Source organism: Ailuropoda melanoleuca, chromosome 1 (genome assembly GCF_002007445.2).
Source record: "Ailuropoda melanoleuca isolate Jingjing chromosome 1, ASM200744v2, whole genome shotgun sequence".
NCBI lineage: Eukaryota > Metazoa > Chordata > Mammalia > Carnivora > Ursidae > Ailuropoda > Ailuropoda melanoleuca.
The window spans coordinates 129,869,233-129,885,206 of NC_048218.1; the positions used below are offsets into that span (position 1 = coordinate 129,869,233).

At 39.9% G+C, this 15,974-nt stretch overlaps 1 protein-coding gene across 1 annotated transcript in view; it reads right to left on the reverse strand.

Moving 5' to 3' along the window:
* MAGI2 (membrane associated guanylate kinase, WW and PDZ domain containing 2) overlaps window positions 1–15,974 on the reverse strand; it is a 1,281,842-nt gene that overhangs the window by 287,761 nt on the left and 978,107 nt on the right. The window contains exons 12-13 of the mRNA XM_034641709.1: window positions 10,197–10,318; window positions 8,105–8,287 (exon numbers count right to left, since the gene is read on the reverse strand). Of these exons, the coding sequence (XP_034497600.1) occupies window positions 8,105–8,287; window positions 10,197–10,318 (305 nt within the window). The remainder of the gene's footprint in view (window positions 1–8,104; window positions 8,288–10,196; window positions 10,319–15,974) is intronic.

Sequence of the window (15,974 nt, forward strand, 5' to 3'; positions counted from 1 at the left end):
TGCAATAGCATTTGTTTGGGTTACAAAGACCTCTAGATTTTTAAAACTAAATGCTTTATTGAAGCATATCATGATTTTATGAATTGGTGCAACAATGTCTTAATCCTTTCAAGTGGTTTGGTGTGTAGCCAAAATCGAGTATTGTGCCAATTATGGCATTTGTCTTACCTAACAGATCATCTTAAAAGGAGGACAGAAGATAGAAAGTGTTTACTGTGGCTCTTGCCTTCTCTGGGAGATGTCCAGTGATTGATCGGAAAGACACATGGCTTGCAGGGGAGATGTTAGGTATTTGAACAAAATGAAGTGAGGTTTTAAAAGTTAGGTGTGTTTGGAAAAAATCAAGAGTAAATATATTGACAAGCTAAACAAGCACAGTTTATTTCTTCTCTACTGGAGACATTAGTATTGGTCAGCTGGCTGGAAATTCAATTCTATTTTCTGGCTTTTGTAGAATACAAGACTTTTTGTGTGTGTGTGTAGCATCTAAAGCTCATAAATGTCTAATATCAAGGGGTAATTTAGAATATTATCTAACATAGATCTGAGTCTGATTATTTTGTTAGATCTTACACAGTGAATTGCTGCAACCACTCCTCTGTTTTTATTAGAAAGACAGAGCTGGAGACCTGGTGATTTTACCACTCATATTCCCTGGACGTGGTATTATGATTCACTGCTATTTAGTCATAGCATGATGGAGAACTGGAAGGCAACCCATTATCAACGCTTCTGTGCCAGAAAGGTAAAAGGTAGACTGTCCACAGAAGTTAAAAGATAAGTTTCTGAGGCAAGTTTGAACAAAGTCAAGTCATTCAGAAACAAGGAAGCCACAGAAAGGATACTGTGGTAGATCAAAGATGACTAGAAATGTTTTGTCCCTTCTCCCACCAAAACACAGGGCCTAGTTTCCAGGCCTTTGAAAATGGGCTGGCCCGTGACTTGCTTTGATCAGTAGAAGGGGTAGAAGTGATGCTGTGCTGGTGTGAGGCTAGGCCTTGAGAGGCTTGACAGTTTTCCCCTTTGCTCTCTTAGAGCCCTAAGCCACCATGGAAACTGGTCCAAGCACCCTGCTGCTGAGACCATGTGGAGAGAAAGATGCCTTATCAGCCCTGGGGAGTCCCATCCATCCCAGCCGAGGCCTCAACTGTGGGTGAAACCACCCCGCACATCCCAGCCCCAGGAGGGCTTCTCCATTATTGTGGCTGCATGAAAGTCCCAAAGAAAGCCTAGCAGATGAGGACCACTGAGCAGATCCCAGGCAAGAATGTGGAATCATGAGTAAATGTTTGATTGTCACTGAGTTTTGGTGTGGTTTGCAATAGAAAACTCAACAGATACCTCAAAGAGAAAAATTACATTTCTCTGATTCATTCATTTGCTTCTGGAAGTTGACAGAACCATCTAAATGTGAACATCTGAGATGGAGGTGGGTGGTGATGAAGAACTGGCTGATTCACTGAGACGTTTTATAAACTAAGCCAGTCAGTGTGAGAGCAGCTGGGACAGACCAACACAGTAGTGTGCTCAAAATCCAAAAGCAAGCCTGTGCTGGACACACGTTATCAGGTAGAGGGAAGATGAGACACAAAACATTTTTTAATTACATCTTGGGCTTTCTCTTACATACACTCTTTCTCAGTAGATATTTAATTAACAACGATGTTACTTCATTAAACTGGTGAGCAGCTAACAATGGCTAGGGAAAATCAAATAAAACTGGGGTAGGGCAGGTCGGGAAACCACTGGGTGACCATTAACTGGAGAATCAGTCCCGAAGGACCTGCCTTAAAGAGGGGTAATAACTACTGGTTTGAGAGCTGAGCAGTTGTTTTCTCGCACAACACCCACAGCCTCAGGTTAATCTCTGCTGTTCCCTAGAAAGGAAAAGGAAAACTAAGATTTCAGATAATGCAAATTATGGGATCGAGTATTAACAGGGTTAAAATCCCCAAAGAATGAGAAATTGCTCTTCAGTTGATGTCCTAGACTGATATGAAAGATAACCATAAGAAGTAATCAGCTTTGTTCTATTGGGTAGATGGCCAGAGACTCCACTCCAAAAGTTAGTACCCGGGAATACTCATAAACACTCCTTAAAAGCAATTCTGAGCATAGGCTCTGTTGAGAGGTGGTCAGGGTAGCATGGAGAGTGTTTAAGTTGTACAGTAGGTGGGAAGGGAGTCTTCCTGCTGGTACCTGCCACTCCACACAGTTCTCAGACTTCAGTGCATGTAAAAATGCAGATTCTAAAACATCCGGCTCCAGATGACAGACTGAATACACATGGCACCCTCTTTAACAAAGGCTTTAAAATGCATAAACCCCCAGCAATGAAAAGAACCTGAGAGAAGCCATTTATCTGACAGAGAGGGGCCATTATATGGCCTGACAGCTCAAGAGAATTTTAGAATATGGAATGAAAATAAAGGCATGATGGCTAATTTATCACGGTTTTGGAAGGTCTATTCTAGAGTGGAGGGTTGGCAAACTCTGGCCCGTGGAGCAAAACCTGATGCCTGTATTTGTAAATACAATTTTACTGGAACACAGCCACACTGATTTATTTATGGGTTGTCTAAGGCTGCTTTCATGACAACAGAGTTAAACAGTGTGACAGAGACCACCTGGCCCACAAAGCCTAAAATATTTACTATTTGAACCTTTACAGAAAGCATTTGCTGATTCCTGTTCTAGTCTGTTCTTGGAGTGGGGGGAGGGGCAACAGAGGCAAGAAGGGCTCTCAGTTGCTCTGCAGAATTCCAGGAAGGTTTGATACAAGTATATAATCCTCCCGGTGGCACTGTTGGCAGAACTCCCACCACCTAACCTAAGTCGAAAACTGAAAGTGTCTCCAAAAAAAAAAAAAAAGTCCCGATTTAACAGACGTTCATATTCTGTCCCTGGCTAAGAATCCTAGGGAAACTTTTCAGTTTCACTTTTAAATATGGACAGTTGAGGATCATAACACATGCAAGGGACTGCGCTCCAGTAAAATGAGCATCTGTAAAAAAGAGGTATGAATGTGGATAACGGTGGACTCTGCTGGGGAGAGACACGATGGAATGTCCCCAAGGGTCAGATGAACACTTAGCCTCAGACAGGAACAGGAGGACAAAAGATGACCGGAAAAAAGAAGACCCGCTAGAGGACCTAATGTGATGGTGCTTGGGGAGGAAAAACAAATAATTATTTTAAGAAAGATACTGCAAGACATAGAGAAAGACAAAGCAAAACTCCGCAAAGCTGTTTAAGGGGAAAAAGGTATTAATGGTACACTGTTGGTGCCAGTGAACAAACGAATAAAGCCATGGTAATGCAAAAACTGTACAAATATTACTAAAATCAGTTGTAAAATTCTATTGGGAAAATATGGGAAGGCAGATGGGAAACAAGAGAGCTAAATCTTCATTTCTTTCTAAGAGGAAGTAAATATAGGTCATGTCTAAATGTGTTAAAGCAAGACAACAGTATAAACACATTAATTGGAGGTGTGAAGGTATTCACCATTTCTAAGAATACTAACTGGTTGAGTGCTTCTGGGATAAGGGCCTGGAGGGTGGGGAGAAGCAGGATAGGAGATATTTTATGCATTACAAATATTCTGATGAGATTTTTTTTTCACACTCATGCATTGATTTGACAATTTTTAAAAGGGTATAAAAGCGCATGCCCAAAAACCACTTCCAGAAATTGGGAATCAGTAGGCACAGGGGCACGGGAATCTGCATCTTTAAAAAGCCCCCAGGTGATTCTGACAAAATTAATCTTATGGCTCTACTTCCAGAAACACAAAGAACGAGGTAGCAACCAGCAAAAGGGCAGTACCAGTGAGCCGCTGAAATGGAGAATCGCCGAGAGCTAGAGAATGTCAGGATGTTAGTCTCCCAGTTTCTTGCCATTTGACTAATAACATGGATACATTCTAGAAGAGGGCAAATAAAATCTAACAGGTTGTGAGTGACCTCATAATTCAACCCCTATCTATAGAAGAACTTCACAGATAGGCCAGCTTTCCTCCCTCTTATATTTGTTGAAAACCTCAAGCCTCGATTCAAAAATAAGCCTGGGGAAAAAGAGGAAACATCATATAACGAGAGATGCTTTTTAACTGAAGGATGTTAGATAAATAACTCTCAGACTTTGCAGTTTCTACGTAAGCCTTAGTATATCAATCTTGATTTTAAAAATAGTTTAAAGAATATTACCAGGATCTCTGGTGCCTACAAATGATTGCCAGGATGTGCAGAATATTTAATAATCAGAAGTCGGATGGTTTCTGGGCACTATGTTAAGTTCTTCTAAGAAAGCGTCTTCTAGAACATGACAGGACCGTTGGGGATTGGCTCAATTAGTTTTTAAAAAGCAGCCAAGGGCAACAATGTCCTCATTTTCCCCTGTTCTCTACCCCTTCCCATGAATTAGTGCTGACTGAGAAAGAAAGAATTCCCACCCTACTCTTGTTTTTATTGTGTAGGACCCTTGGTCAACTTTGTAGTAGAGGGGATCTTTCTTTGTGTCCACACAAACTATTGACATTTCTTTGCCTAAATTAGAGATAACCTAGAGCTAGAAAAATTGATTCAAGTATTTTCATGCTTATTTCAATGTCAAATGAGATGACTCGCTATTTTTAAGATTTATTTACTTATTTGAGAAAGAGAGACAGAGACAGAGAGACAGAACACGAGCGGTGGGAAGGGCAGAGGGAGAGGGAGAGAGAATCTCCAGCAGACTCCCCACCGATCCAGGAGCCTGACTCTGGCTGGTCCCACAACCCTGAGATTATGACTGGAGCTGAAACCAAGAGTGGGACCCTCAACCGACTGAGCCACCCAGGTGCCCTGAGACCACACACCTTTTAAATACTAATGATTTATCATTCTATCTGTAGTGTCTATTTAAAAAAAATCTAGAGGTTCATTTATAGATGAAGTCATTACAAAAAAGGAAATTAATTTTGTCCCTAACATGTTTCTGTCTTTTTAATTTCCTCCATAAACTGGAATGCTGGTTTTTGCTTTAATGGTAAGTTATTGGGCCAATTAGCATTGACCAGGCTATGCCGTAAAAGCGGAATTCAGCCAATTGAAATTTCACTTCTTAACTTCTAAGTGTATCCAACAATCCATCCACCCATCCATCCAGCAAATATTACTGAGCACTTGCTCTTTGCCTTGGACTGTTTCAGGCTCTAGGGACACACAAATAAAGAAAACATCAGCCGTAGAGTAAAGCTCTATGCCAAATTGGTTGAAAATTTATATGAGAAATTTACATGAAAGATCTTATATATAAGTATTCATGCATTTATGAAATCTATGTCTTTTAGATGAGGACATATGACTATATACTATTTTTCGATGTTTCCCACACATCATTATAGTTCATCTTTACCAGTTAAGATTATCATTTTATTTGGTAGTTCACAGGAATACCTGCTGAAGTTGGGCTATTGCCATAGGCTGTGATGGCATATCCATCTTTATCTAGGTATTCCCTACTACTGTGCCTTTGCATATGATATTTCCACTCCCTGTGGCTTTCCTTATTTGTCCACCTAGCAAATACCTATTCATCACTCAAAACTCTGTCAGGCATCCCTACGAGGCCCTCCCTAAACATCTCCCAATAGACTTAATCTTCCATTCCTCTTTCCTATTTCTGGACTTTGTACATGCTTTTGTTATTGCATTGATGTAAATATTCATTAACATGCTACTCATTATTTCTATAGTGTAAGCTTCTTAAGTATAGAAATATTTGTCTCTTCATTTTTGCATCCCTAATAATTAGCAGAACACCTGGGACATATGGATACTCACAAAACATTAGCTGAATGAACTGAGGAGCCATTGCTAGTACAACTTGTGGAATGTCACAGAAATGTACTTACATTTTATTTTAAATTACCTCACAATTAAAAATAAACATTTACATTTCCTGAGTATTTTATAAGCAGATTTCAAATGTTTATGGTATTCTTTTCTGATGAGAGAAATTATCAGTTCTATAAAAGCCCAATAAGATTACATGGTTAGGAACACACTTCCCTTTTTAAACATTTCTGTTGCTTCCTCCTCCCACTCTCTCGATTTTGTTGCCAACATCAGAGTTATTACAGATTCATCCCACTCATATTGTGTTACAACTACTTGTTTATCTATCAGAGGCCCTTCCTAGATGTAAACTCCTTGAGAGCCAGGCCTTGGCCTCTCCATCTTTGTTGCCCTCGTGTACTGTCATGTTTGTGAAAGCGGGGAGCTAAACACATTGTTTCTTGAATGAATGAATGAACGAATAGGAATAAATTCGAGACAGTGAATAGAATTAAATCCTAGGTTCTTCTTTCTCTATTAGGACCTGTTCTGTGATGATGTTAAAAGAAGAAAATCTGCTAAATTCTAAATAAAAGCTTTGACTTTGTGGCTGAACGAGGCTAGCTTAGATTCTGTGGCTATAGCGAACTAGCAGAATGAGTATGAAGAGAAAAAGCTTTGCTGTGCAAATGTCTTTTTTTGTTTTATGTTTACACTGAAAAAAGTCTTTTATAAGTTTTGAAACATGGAATAGTGGGTTGGATCAGAGAAAAAAATAACTATTCCTCATTATGAAAAGAAATAAGTTTATTAAGTATTACACTGAAGTTCAAAAGCTTTGGGGATCCTTGTCCTCTACTAAGATGGTATTAATTCTATAATTTGCTCTTATGCTAACTGTAGGCAATAAGATGATTTTTAGTTGAGTCATTTGATCTTTCTCTGTGATTTTTTGGAAACATGAAGGTCCAGATGTTTAGTGAAATATCACCGGATTGACAGTAGAGTCGGACACTCTCTAACTCAACTCTTACAGAAAATTATGTACAGAGGATTTTTACAACCATAGTGTTTGAAGAATGTGGTGGGTTAGTTTTAAAACTTCTCTCAACTTTTAAGGAGGTGAAAGACCTATTAAATGGATTATTATTCACTAGTGAGTGGGAGTGACAAATATATTCATTAGGTGACCTTGAAAAGCAGTTATTTCTGGAGGAACCATTTACTAAATGGTAATAAAACAATTCACAAATATATAGACCACATAGATGTGATAACTTTTCCTCAAAAGTAATTCTCTAATTTGTATATCTATTAGGACACATTAACTTTGGCGAGTTGATATCATAAATTAAATCAACACTGTGAAAAATGTATAATGGCGATACGGTTCTTTGGAGATATATTTACTGCACTTTTATCATACTCTTTCTAATGTATTTCAAAAACAACACTACAAAATTCTTGAATCAGTATTTTAAATACACAAGATCAAATTTGATTTCTTCTTTTTTTGTTTTTGTTTTTTTTCCCAGATAAGGAAACTAGCATTTATAAGTTATGGGATTAATCCAAGGTCATGGGCCTTAGGATTTAGGAGAATTTAAAATCAACCTGCAAAACCAGATTTACTTCATTACTTTTTTCTCTACCTCTGTGGAACTTTCATATTTTATGCTTTTGTGCCTTTAACAATTTGCCTCCACATCTCCATGTTAAATGAATTTTGATTATAATTTCATAGACATCCAAGTAACTGCATATGAAAATTGATTCATAAGAACTACAGAAAAAACCTTATATATTAAAACATTGATGGGGACATACAAAGATGAATACCATTCAAAATTTTTTTCTATGAGATGGTCATGCTTATTTAAATATCTAACCTGGGCAATTCAGCATGAGAATATCACAAGATTAATGCAGATTTTAAAATATCAATGGTTGAATATAAGGTAGAACAGTATGAAATGTTAATCACATCTCTAAGAAGGAACTCTAAAAATAAATTAGGGAAGTGTCAATCTCAAGAGCCCATTAAATTCAGCAAATAGAAGGGACAGTCTGAAAAATGAGACAAAAATGATATTTAGAGCTATTTCCAAAATACTTCAATTTGATACTCCTAAACTTAGGAGAAACATAATTTCTGTTTCCCCTGAAGTGAAATGATCTTTGACCTTCAAATTAAAAACACAGAAAGAAGCTCCTCCTATTTGCCTTAGGGGAGGAGAAAATGAAAGATGTTGTAAAACAAATTTCTAAAGCAGTAAGGACCTTACCTGTTTCCATTTTCCCATCCTGAGCTGCAGGCCCATCCGGAATCACACTTTTCACCTGCAGAAACTCGTCAGGCTCATCTCCACCAATGATGGTGAATCCAAAACCCATGTTGCTCTTTTTTAGGGTGGTGCTGAGGAATGTTCCCTTCAACTGGGATGCATCCCGGGTGAAGAGCGGTTTTTCTACATTGGCCAATATAAGTTAAAAAAGAAAAAGCATATTAAGGCAAGTTCTCACACAGGGGAAAGGCAGACACTGAGCAGTCATCCCAGGGGTAAGTGTGGGTGTCTCCTGTAGTAAAAGCAAGCAGGTGGTGACTACAGGAGCAGAATTTTTAGTATTTCCTGCAAACACAGAGCAGTCCCAAGCATCCAGGAAAGGTGAAAAAGCTGCTTGGTTTGTAGATTTTCAGTCAAGTCAGTGTTTCCATTCACCAAAGCAGCCCTTCTTGGGCTTTTTTAAAAAGGGCTGAATCAACAGGCCGTCAGAGCCTATAGATAAAGAGAAGCCCAAATCATCCAGACACATCTGGATACATTCATCTTGTTCTAAAGGAGTCCAATCAGGAGGTATGTGTGAGTGGCTGGTCCTACACAAAACTTTGAAGGGATAAAACTGGAAAACCAGAATGCACTTTTATTTTTAAAAGAATAAGACCCATGGAACGCTACCATCTATTCAGATGTCTCAGCTATTAAGAAGGAGTACCTGGATGTGGGACTGAGTTAACTTTTGCTTATATTGTGAGATGCTATAAAGATAACCAGATAAAGTTCTACTGACCTCATAGTGTTTAGTATACTCTAAAATGTGAGCAAAAGGCAAGCCAATACTTCTATATATCATTATGAATGTAAAGGTAACACATTTTGTAACAATATGTTCATACATTCAAATCATATACCTAAATAATCTGACCATAACGTGAACCCACTCATTTAGGTTTGACCACTAGTTTGTTACATGTTTTTCCAGCTATGATCTGTAATAAACATATTCTTAAGCATATTAAATGCTTTAAAAATAATAGTCATGCTAGGAAACAGAATTAGTATCTGCTTTGAATGCTATCTCAGTCAAGTGTGTGTGTATACACACACACACACACACATAAGTATATACTTGTGCAAATACACATACATTTAGTTGTTACATTTTTGGGGCTATGATTTGATGTGTGTAACTGTACAGCCAAACTCTACACAGGAACTTAGCTAAGTATTTTGGTACTTTTGCTGCTGTTACATTTTGGGTGATATGTAATAGATATAATGAGTCATCATATTAGATTTTACTTCATGTATTTACACATCACATAGATCAGCATTAAAAAAATTAAATATAATCATTCTCCATTTTATATTTAAGTTTACTTTACTTTTTTCCTTTAAAATGTAAATGAAAAATGCGTGTGACCTTGCCATCTATGTTTCCTTTGTGAATGTAACATTTACAATTGGAGAAAAGTTACCGTGAGACCTTTACATTCCTGGCATTTGTGCTGGAGGGGTGTGGTATTCGTGCTTTCATTTAGGAGTAAGAGCCCACAAGACGTGAAAAGTTTGTGCAGCAACTCATCCCACTACGTGGCTCCAAGGTGTGGTCAAGGGCAGCAAGCAGCCCCTGGACAGACGTACCGAAGGGCCAGCGCCTCCCAGCGCAGTCATGCGGATAGTAAGACAAGTCATTCACGCTGCGCGACCTCTCGGGGACCGCGCGGGGGCGGGTAGACGTGGGCTTAGGTAACGTCGACCAGGAGCCATCTACTGTCACAAAGGAGAACAAGCCTTACTTTTGTGCTTGGTCTTTGGAGGACAAACCTATGAGTCTCTATGAATCTGCACTTTATAGTACCACTGCCAAAACCCACGAATCTCCACCTGGCATCTGCCGCACATTCCTATAAGGTAACGCCCGAGGCTTTAACTTAATCCGAGGAGCAGAGCAAACATTCAGCTAAAGCTGAGAGAGGGGTTTGGGGAAAGCAAAATGATTATCCGAAATAGTCCCAGCTAAAGGCATATCTGGAAGAGCAGGCAGTTTGGTAGATCATTTTCCCTTTGCAACGTTGCAGGTGGACGTGGTACTCACCTCGGAAAGCTGGCGCCTGCAGGGGCTTTGTTCCAAGTTCTGTGTGGGGCATGTTATGCTGTTGTAGCTTCCTTTTTGCTTCCAGGACGGGGTTTTCAAACTGTGTTCTTCTATTTATGTGGCTGAAGAATAAAATTTCAAATTAGGATAACAGTGGGGCAAAGTCATTTAAGAGAGCATATGTAGAGCTCTACAGAGAGCAGGAGATTAAGGGGCACCTTAAGTGATCCGTCATGTGCCCCACCAGGCATGAGGTCAGGCCTTTGCTGGGGCTGGCCTGCGTGCAATGCACATTTCTGTGACAGGAGCAGAGTTCTCAATGCCTCTATCATATGTTATTGTATTTAAATTATTCATGCTTCAGCCAAAAGAACTAGAGTGTGCACTTGCTTTCTGGTCTCCGGTGATAGTTTGAGATGAGTTTGATGCATTAAAATAAATGGTCAGCAAATGAAATTTATACCGGATGGTGTTGCAAAGAGTATCATCTAAGCTTTGCAAAGTCCCCATATCTAACAAGATAAGTTAAATCCACTGATTACTAGCAACCAGCATCCATACTTTTTAGAGCCAGACAGACCTGGATTGAAGGGCTGGGACAGAGAAGGAAAGACTCCCAAGAATATTTACAGAAGTCGTAGAATACCTGTAGGGGGGCTGCTGCTCACGTCAATCAAAAGGAGAGTATTCACATTTGACATAATGAGATGATAAACTCACAGATATTAGGCTCAGAGTGGCTTGAAGCAGCTGTGGATCAGCTAACGTGAGGGGTGACAGTATAAGGATCCCTTATAGTCTTCTTATAGTTTAATGAATTCTTGTATGAAATTTAGAGCTCCCTGCCATGGAGAGGGTAGGAACCAACAACACTGCCTAGTGGCAGTGACACATAGCTCTTTCTCTAGCATACAAACGCCCCCAAGGGAGGGCTGACATACACATTGGGTTTTGTTCCTTGTACAAGTGGAAATAGGATTATGGTAGGAAAGCCTGAAGACGAAAGAGTTAGAAGAGGAATGAACAATTCTGAGTACTTAACTCTGTGCTAAGTACTGCAGATATATTTCTCAATGTAGTGAAGCAACAGTCCTGAATTGGAATCACTGCTATTTTAAAAGCAATGAGACTGACACACAGGAGGTCCGATGACTTGCTCTAAATCTCACGCTCAGTAAGTGGCAAGGCTGGGATTTGACCATGTCTATTTCTAAAATGCAATTCTTATCTACACACCTTCTCTTTTCGATGTATGAGTTTGCACTGGCAAGTGCACACATTTTTTTAAAGATTTTATTTACTTATTTGAGAGAGAGAGAGAGAGAGAGAGCAGGCACATGAGCGGGGGAGGGGAGCGGCAAAGGGAGAGAGAGAAACAGATCCCTGCTAAGTGGGGAATCTAGTCTCGGGCTTGATCCCAGGACCCTGAGATCATGACCTGAGCCGACAGCAGACACTTAACCAACTGAGCCACCCAGGCACCCCATTTGCACACATATTAAATACACACACACACACACACACACAGAACCCTCTCATTGTGTCTTCTAAAAGTACATATCAGAAAGAAAAGGAGGTAAAAGAAACAAAGTCTCAACAAGCAATTTCTATTATTATAAATCAGATAATTCCTAGTGAGACCGAAAAGTGGTCTTCAGAAACATGATAAGATGACTGCAGTATCTAATGACTTCCTCATGGGAGGCAGGCTAGGGTAGCTGCCTGCCACCCAGGCTCTGGACTCAATCGGCCCCGGATTAAAAATCTAGCTCTGCCACCTGATTAGCCGTGTGATTAAATCTTCATCTCTCATATGGACATACTATTGCCTTTGTCCTGGGAAGGCTGGGAGGGTTGGAGGAAGTAGTGAATGCTGGCACAGGGGATCAAACATAGACAGTTCAGTAACTAGCAGCAGCCACCTGCCACCACCATCACACCACGTTCTCATCGCTGTCACTGTCAGCATTCTGAGTCCATAGGAGAGGCTTTATGGGATGGGGGGCATTGAAGAGCACTAGGCCCTTTTTCTAACACTGCTTCTGGGGCTATTTAGGAAGAGGGTGCTTTATGACAATCTCCTTTGGTAATGGAAGTCACCAGGATGGAGTTTAAAGTAAATCTGTCTTATGTAGAATTATTTCCCGTTGGAAGTAAATACTACTGTAATGCTCTTGTGCACCAAGGAGTCACCGTGATCTGTGGTGTGTAGTGAACATGGCATGTGATCTTTCAAAGCTTCGTTGCCTGGGAGACTCTGACAGCCCCTCTGGATTTTAGAAGGATCAGAGTTTGAGGCCTCTCTTGGCGCTTCTCCACTTTCATGTAACCCTCTTATTAAAATCCTTTGAAATCTTCCTATTACCTATTATTAGAAATATTATTCCTGACTTTGCCCTTCCTTATCTCAGTAGCTTTCCCTCTGGCTGCATCACCACACGCCCCTCTTGGACATACTTGGAGCTACTCTCATTGACAACATTGTGTCAATCCCTTTACCCTTCCACGTGAGTTTCAGGGTGGCAATACTGCAGTGCTTGAAGCAAGACAACCTGGATGTGAGGTGGCATCCTGGACAAATTACGCAGCTCCAGAAGCATCGATATTCTCATGTGGAACATGGGGACATAAATATCTGCTTATTGGGATTGCTGTGAAGATCAGAGAAACAATGTTTGCAAAGCACAGATACGTAAGGAGGACCCCACAATTGTAAGGTCTAGTTATTGTTTATTCTTCAAGGTCTAGCTATTCTTTATTACTATTATTAACAAGTGCTGCTGTCAGGGTCATTATCATGGTGATGCTTTTCCATCTGTGCTACAACTCCTTCCCTGGCCTCCCCTAGCAACATAGGCAGCCTGTGTTACACTCCTTCCCTTGGCTCTCATAAAACCTTGAACAGACTTCTCCTGTCACAGTTTATTTATTTATTTACTTATAACCTGTCTCATCATTAAAGGGACCTGTGGCACTTTTAAGGAACAAAAACAGCAGAAAGTAAACAAAATTGGGGTGATACCAGTTGAATCCAGGTGGAAGATCAATAGACAAAATTGATCATACAGGATCCTACTCGTTTGCTAACATTATGTTACAAATTAGGTCTGAGCTTTCAAGCTGCTAATTCAAGAGGAGAGAGAAACTTGTTATATTCTTGAGAGTATTTAAGTTAAACCCAAGACATTCATTCAGAGGACATAGTATTCCTGTTATTGAGTCTTATATTTTTTCCCCAAGTCTTGGATTGAGAGCTTTCCCTGATGTATGTAACATCCTAAATGATAATCTCACAATAATGAATACCACAAGCTATCATAACCTTATCATACTGTATTTTAATAACTGACTTTCACGCTTATTTCCCTCTACAGATTACGCACACCTGTATACAGGTTCTATGTGCTCATCTTTGTGTGCTAAGCGTTGGACACACTGAAAGATGATATTTTTGTTTGTTAAATAGCTAAATGATGAGTGTGTGTTTTAAGACTTGTTTATTAATACATGTTAGTAATTTTGAGCAACGAAGAAACAGCTTTGAAGTCCACTGAAGGGTCTGCTCTCTTCATTTCATGTCTTATTTCTGTTCTGCTAGGTCCTGTTCATCACACGAGTAACTTTATCCTCAGAATATATATATTACAAGAACATTCTGGAATACATCTCTACATACAGTTGGGTTCCTCCAACTGCCATCTGCACATAATCATTTCCTTAGAAAAGTCAACTTATAGCCACCTGCTTTATGGACACTATTCTGAAAATACTTCATTCACCACCACAGTGAGTTTCTAGAGTTCACAGGGAAAGAAAATATCAATGAATTAGTCTGGCATGCCTTGGAACCCCATAAATAGTGGAAGCTGGGTGTAGCTTTAGTATCCTAAACTAATTGGTACAGAACACTCACATCATCACAAATGAAGACATTCATTTAAAATGTAAAATGCTCCCAAGCTTAAAAAGGCCTATCACAAAGAAATATGATTGTAGCTGAATAAGAAAGCCTTATCCGCCTTGTGCTTCCAAAATGAATAGTTTCAAGTCCTATTAGCAAGTACTTGGAAGTCTTACAATGTGTACAAAGCATGTGAATGACAAATGCCATCATACTTCTCATTGTTTAGGCTCTGTGAGATAATTGCTAGCTATTTCATCTAGCTTCCACATAAAGCAGAACCTGGGGTGCTACCAAGAGTTCTTACCCTTTAATTTTATCTAGTCCATTGTCATATTTTACTAATCTTTAGGTGGTATGAGCTAAGGGGTAAAAGTCATGTTCTGCAGTGGATATATCCTAACAACCCCATGTTTCCTTCACAAAAAGGAAGGACTACTGACGTGAGATGCTTCCGTGGTGGAATGGCAAAGGGATTAGGATGTTCAAAGATGGGATTCCACTGCCTTCTCTCTTTGCTCTCGTGTTTACTCATTGCAACTTCACGCCCTCCTTTCACTATGGAATGGAAACTTAAAATAAGTTCGTATGTGGCAGTGCTTTGTAGTTCTGAATGAACCTGAGGAGCAAAAACAAACCAACAAAAGCAAACCCAGAAAAGACTCAGACCCACCCTAAATCAACAGAGCCATAACCTCAGAATGAGGTAGCGGCAGGGGCATTAAAAAAGCTTCTTAGATAACACCATCATCCAAGGAGGGTTGCAATCCCTCCTGAGTTAGAAGCTGAGAAGGTGTGAAAAGGAGCTTCTGGCCTGGTAAGATTAATGCGGAAGTCTCTTTTTCTGTGTGTGGCCTTGGGGAGTATTAGGAAATGCTATTTTGGCTCCAGAAGAGAGGACTTCTGATATCAGAAGTTTCATCACATGCACAGAGGGGAAAAAATATATGTATTTGCCGCTGATTAGATGATATGCTGCCAAAAGTAGTCCCAGATCAGTGTCCTGTTTGACTGCCACCTCCTTCACTGAGGGAATAGAATAAAGCTGTACATCCCAAGCCCATCACAGCACAGGTTACGTCTGCTGGTCATCAATGCCATCACCTGACCCCCACTACCAGTGCTCCCTCCATATCTCAGCCTCTTCCTGCCCCACCTTGCTCCTCCAGGGTTTTAGGAAAGGGGAAGTTTTAGTACATAGTCACAAATGACATCTTTTGTACCCATTGGCTACTATCCCACCATCTTGACTTCAACTGACAGTTTAGAAATGGATCATTGGTTCGATGTGAGAGAGAGAGAAGAGAACAGCTTTCAAGTAGAGATTGTACCACAAGTGAAATATTTGCAAGGTGGCCACACTAATTCCTCTATGGCATCAGATGGCCCGTGCTCAAGACATATTTATTGAATAAGTGCATGGATGGGAGGCAGGCATCCATGAAAGGTGATAGATCTTACTGGTTTCCAGTTTAACTCTCCCATAAAATATATCTTGTGACAGAACTTTATGTGAAGCTTTGGGCCAGCTTATGTGATATAACCAATTTGGGCGAAGACTCATGAAATCCTTCAAAACAGAGAAACTTCCAAGATATTCTTGTGATAGGTGAAAATGTCAGCACACTATGGTGATGGAAGATTTGGATCTGAGAAGCTGATAACTAGTAGTTGTTATCTTGTGTTACGCTAGAAATGTGCTTATACAGAAAAGCCCTATGTAAAGGACAGAATGAGGGACCCTAGGGAGTCATCCACTCACCACTGGATGTGGGAAATCAGCTTGGGATTTGGGGTTGTGGCTCACTATATTATTCCTTCTATGTGAGCTCCTTTGGAGGCTTCCCAAAATCTATTTTACTTGGAGCATTAAAAAA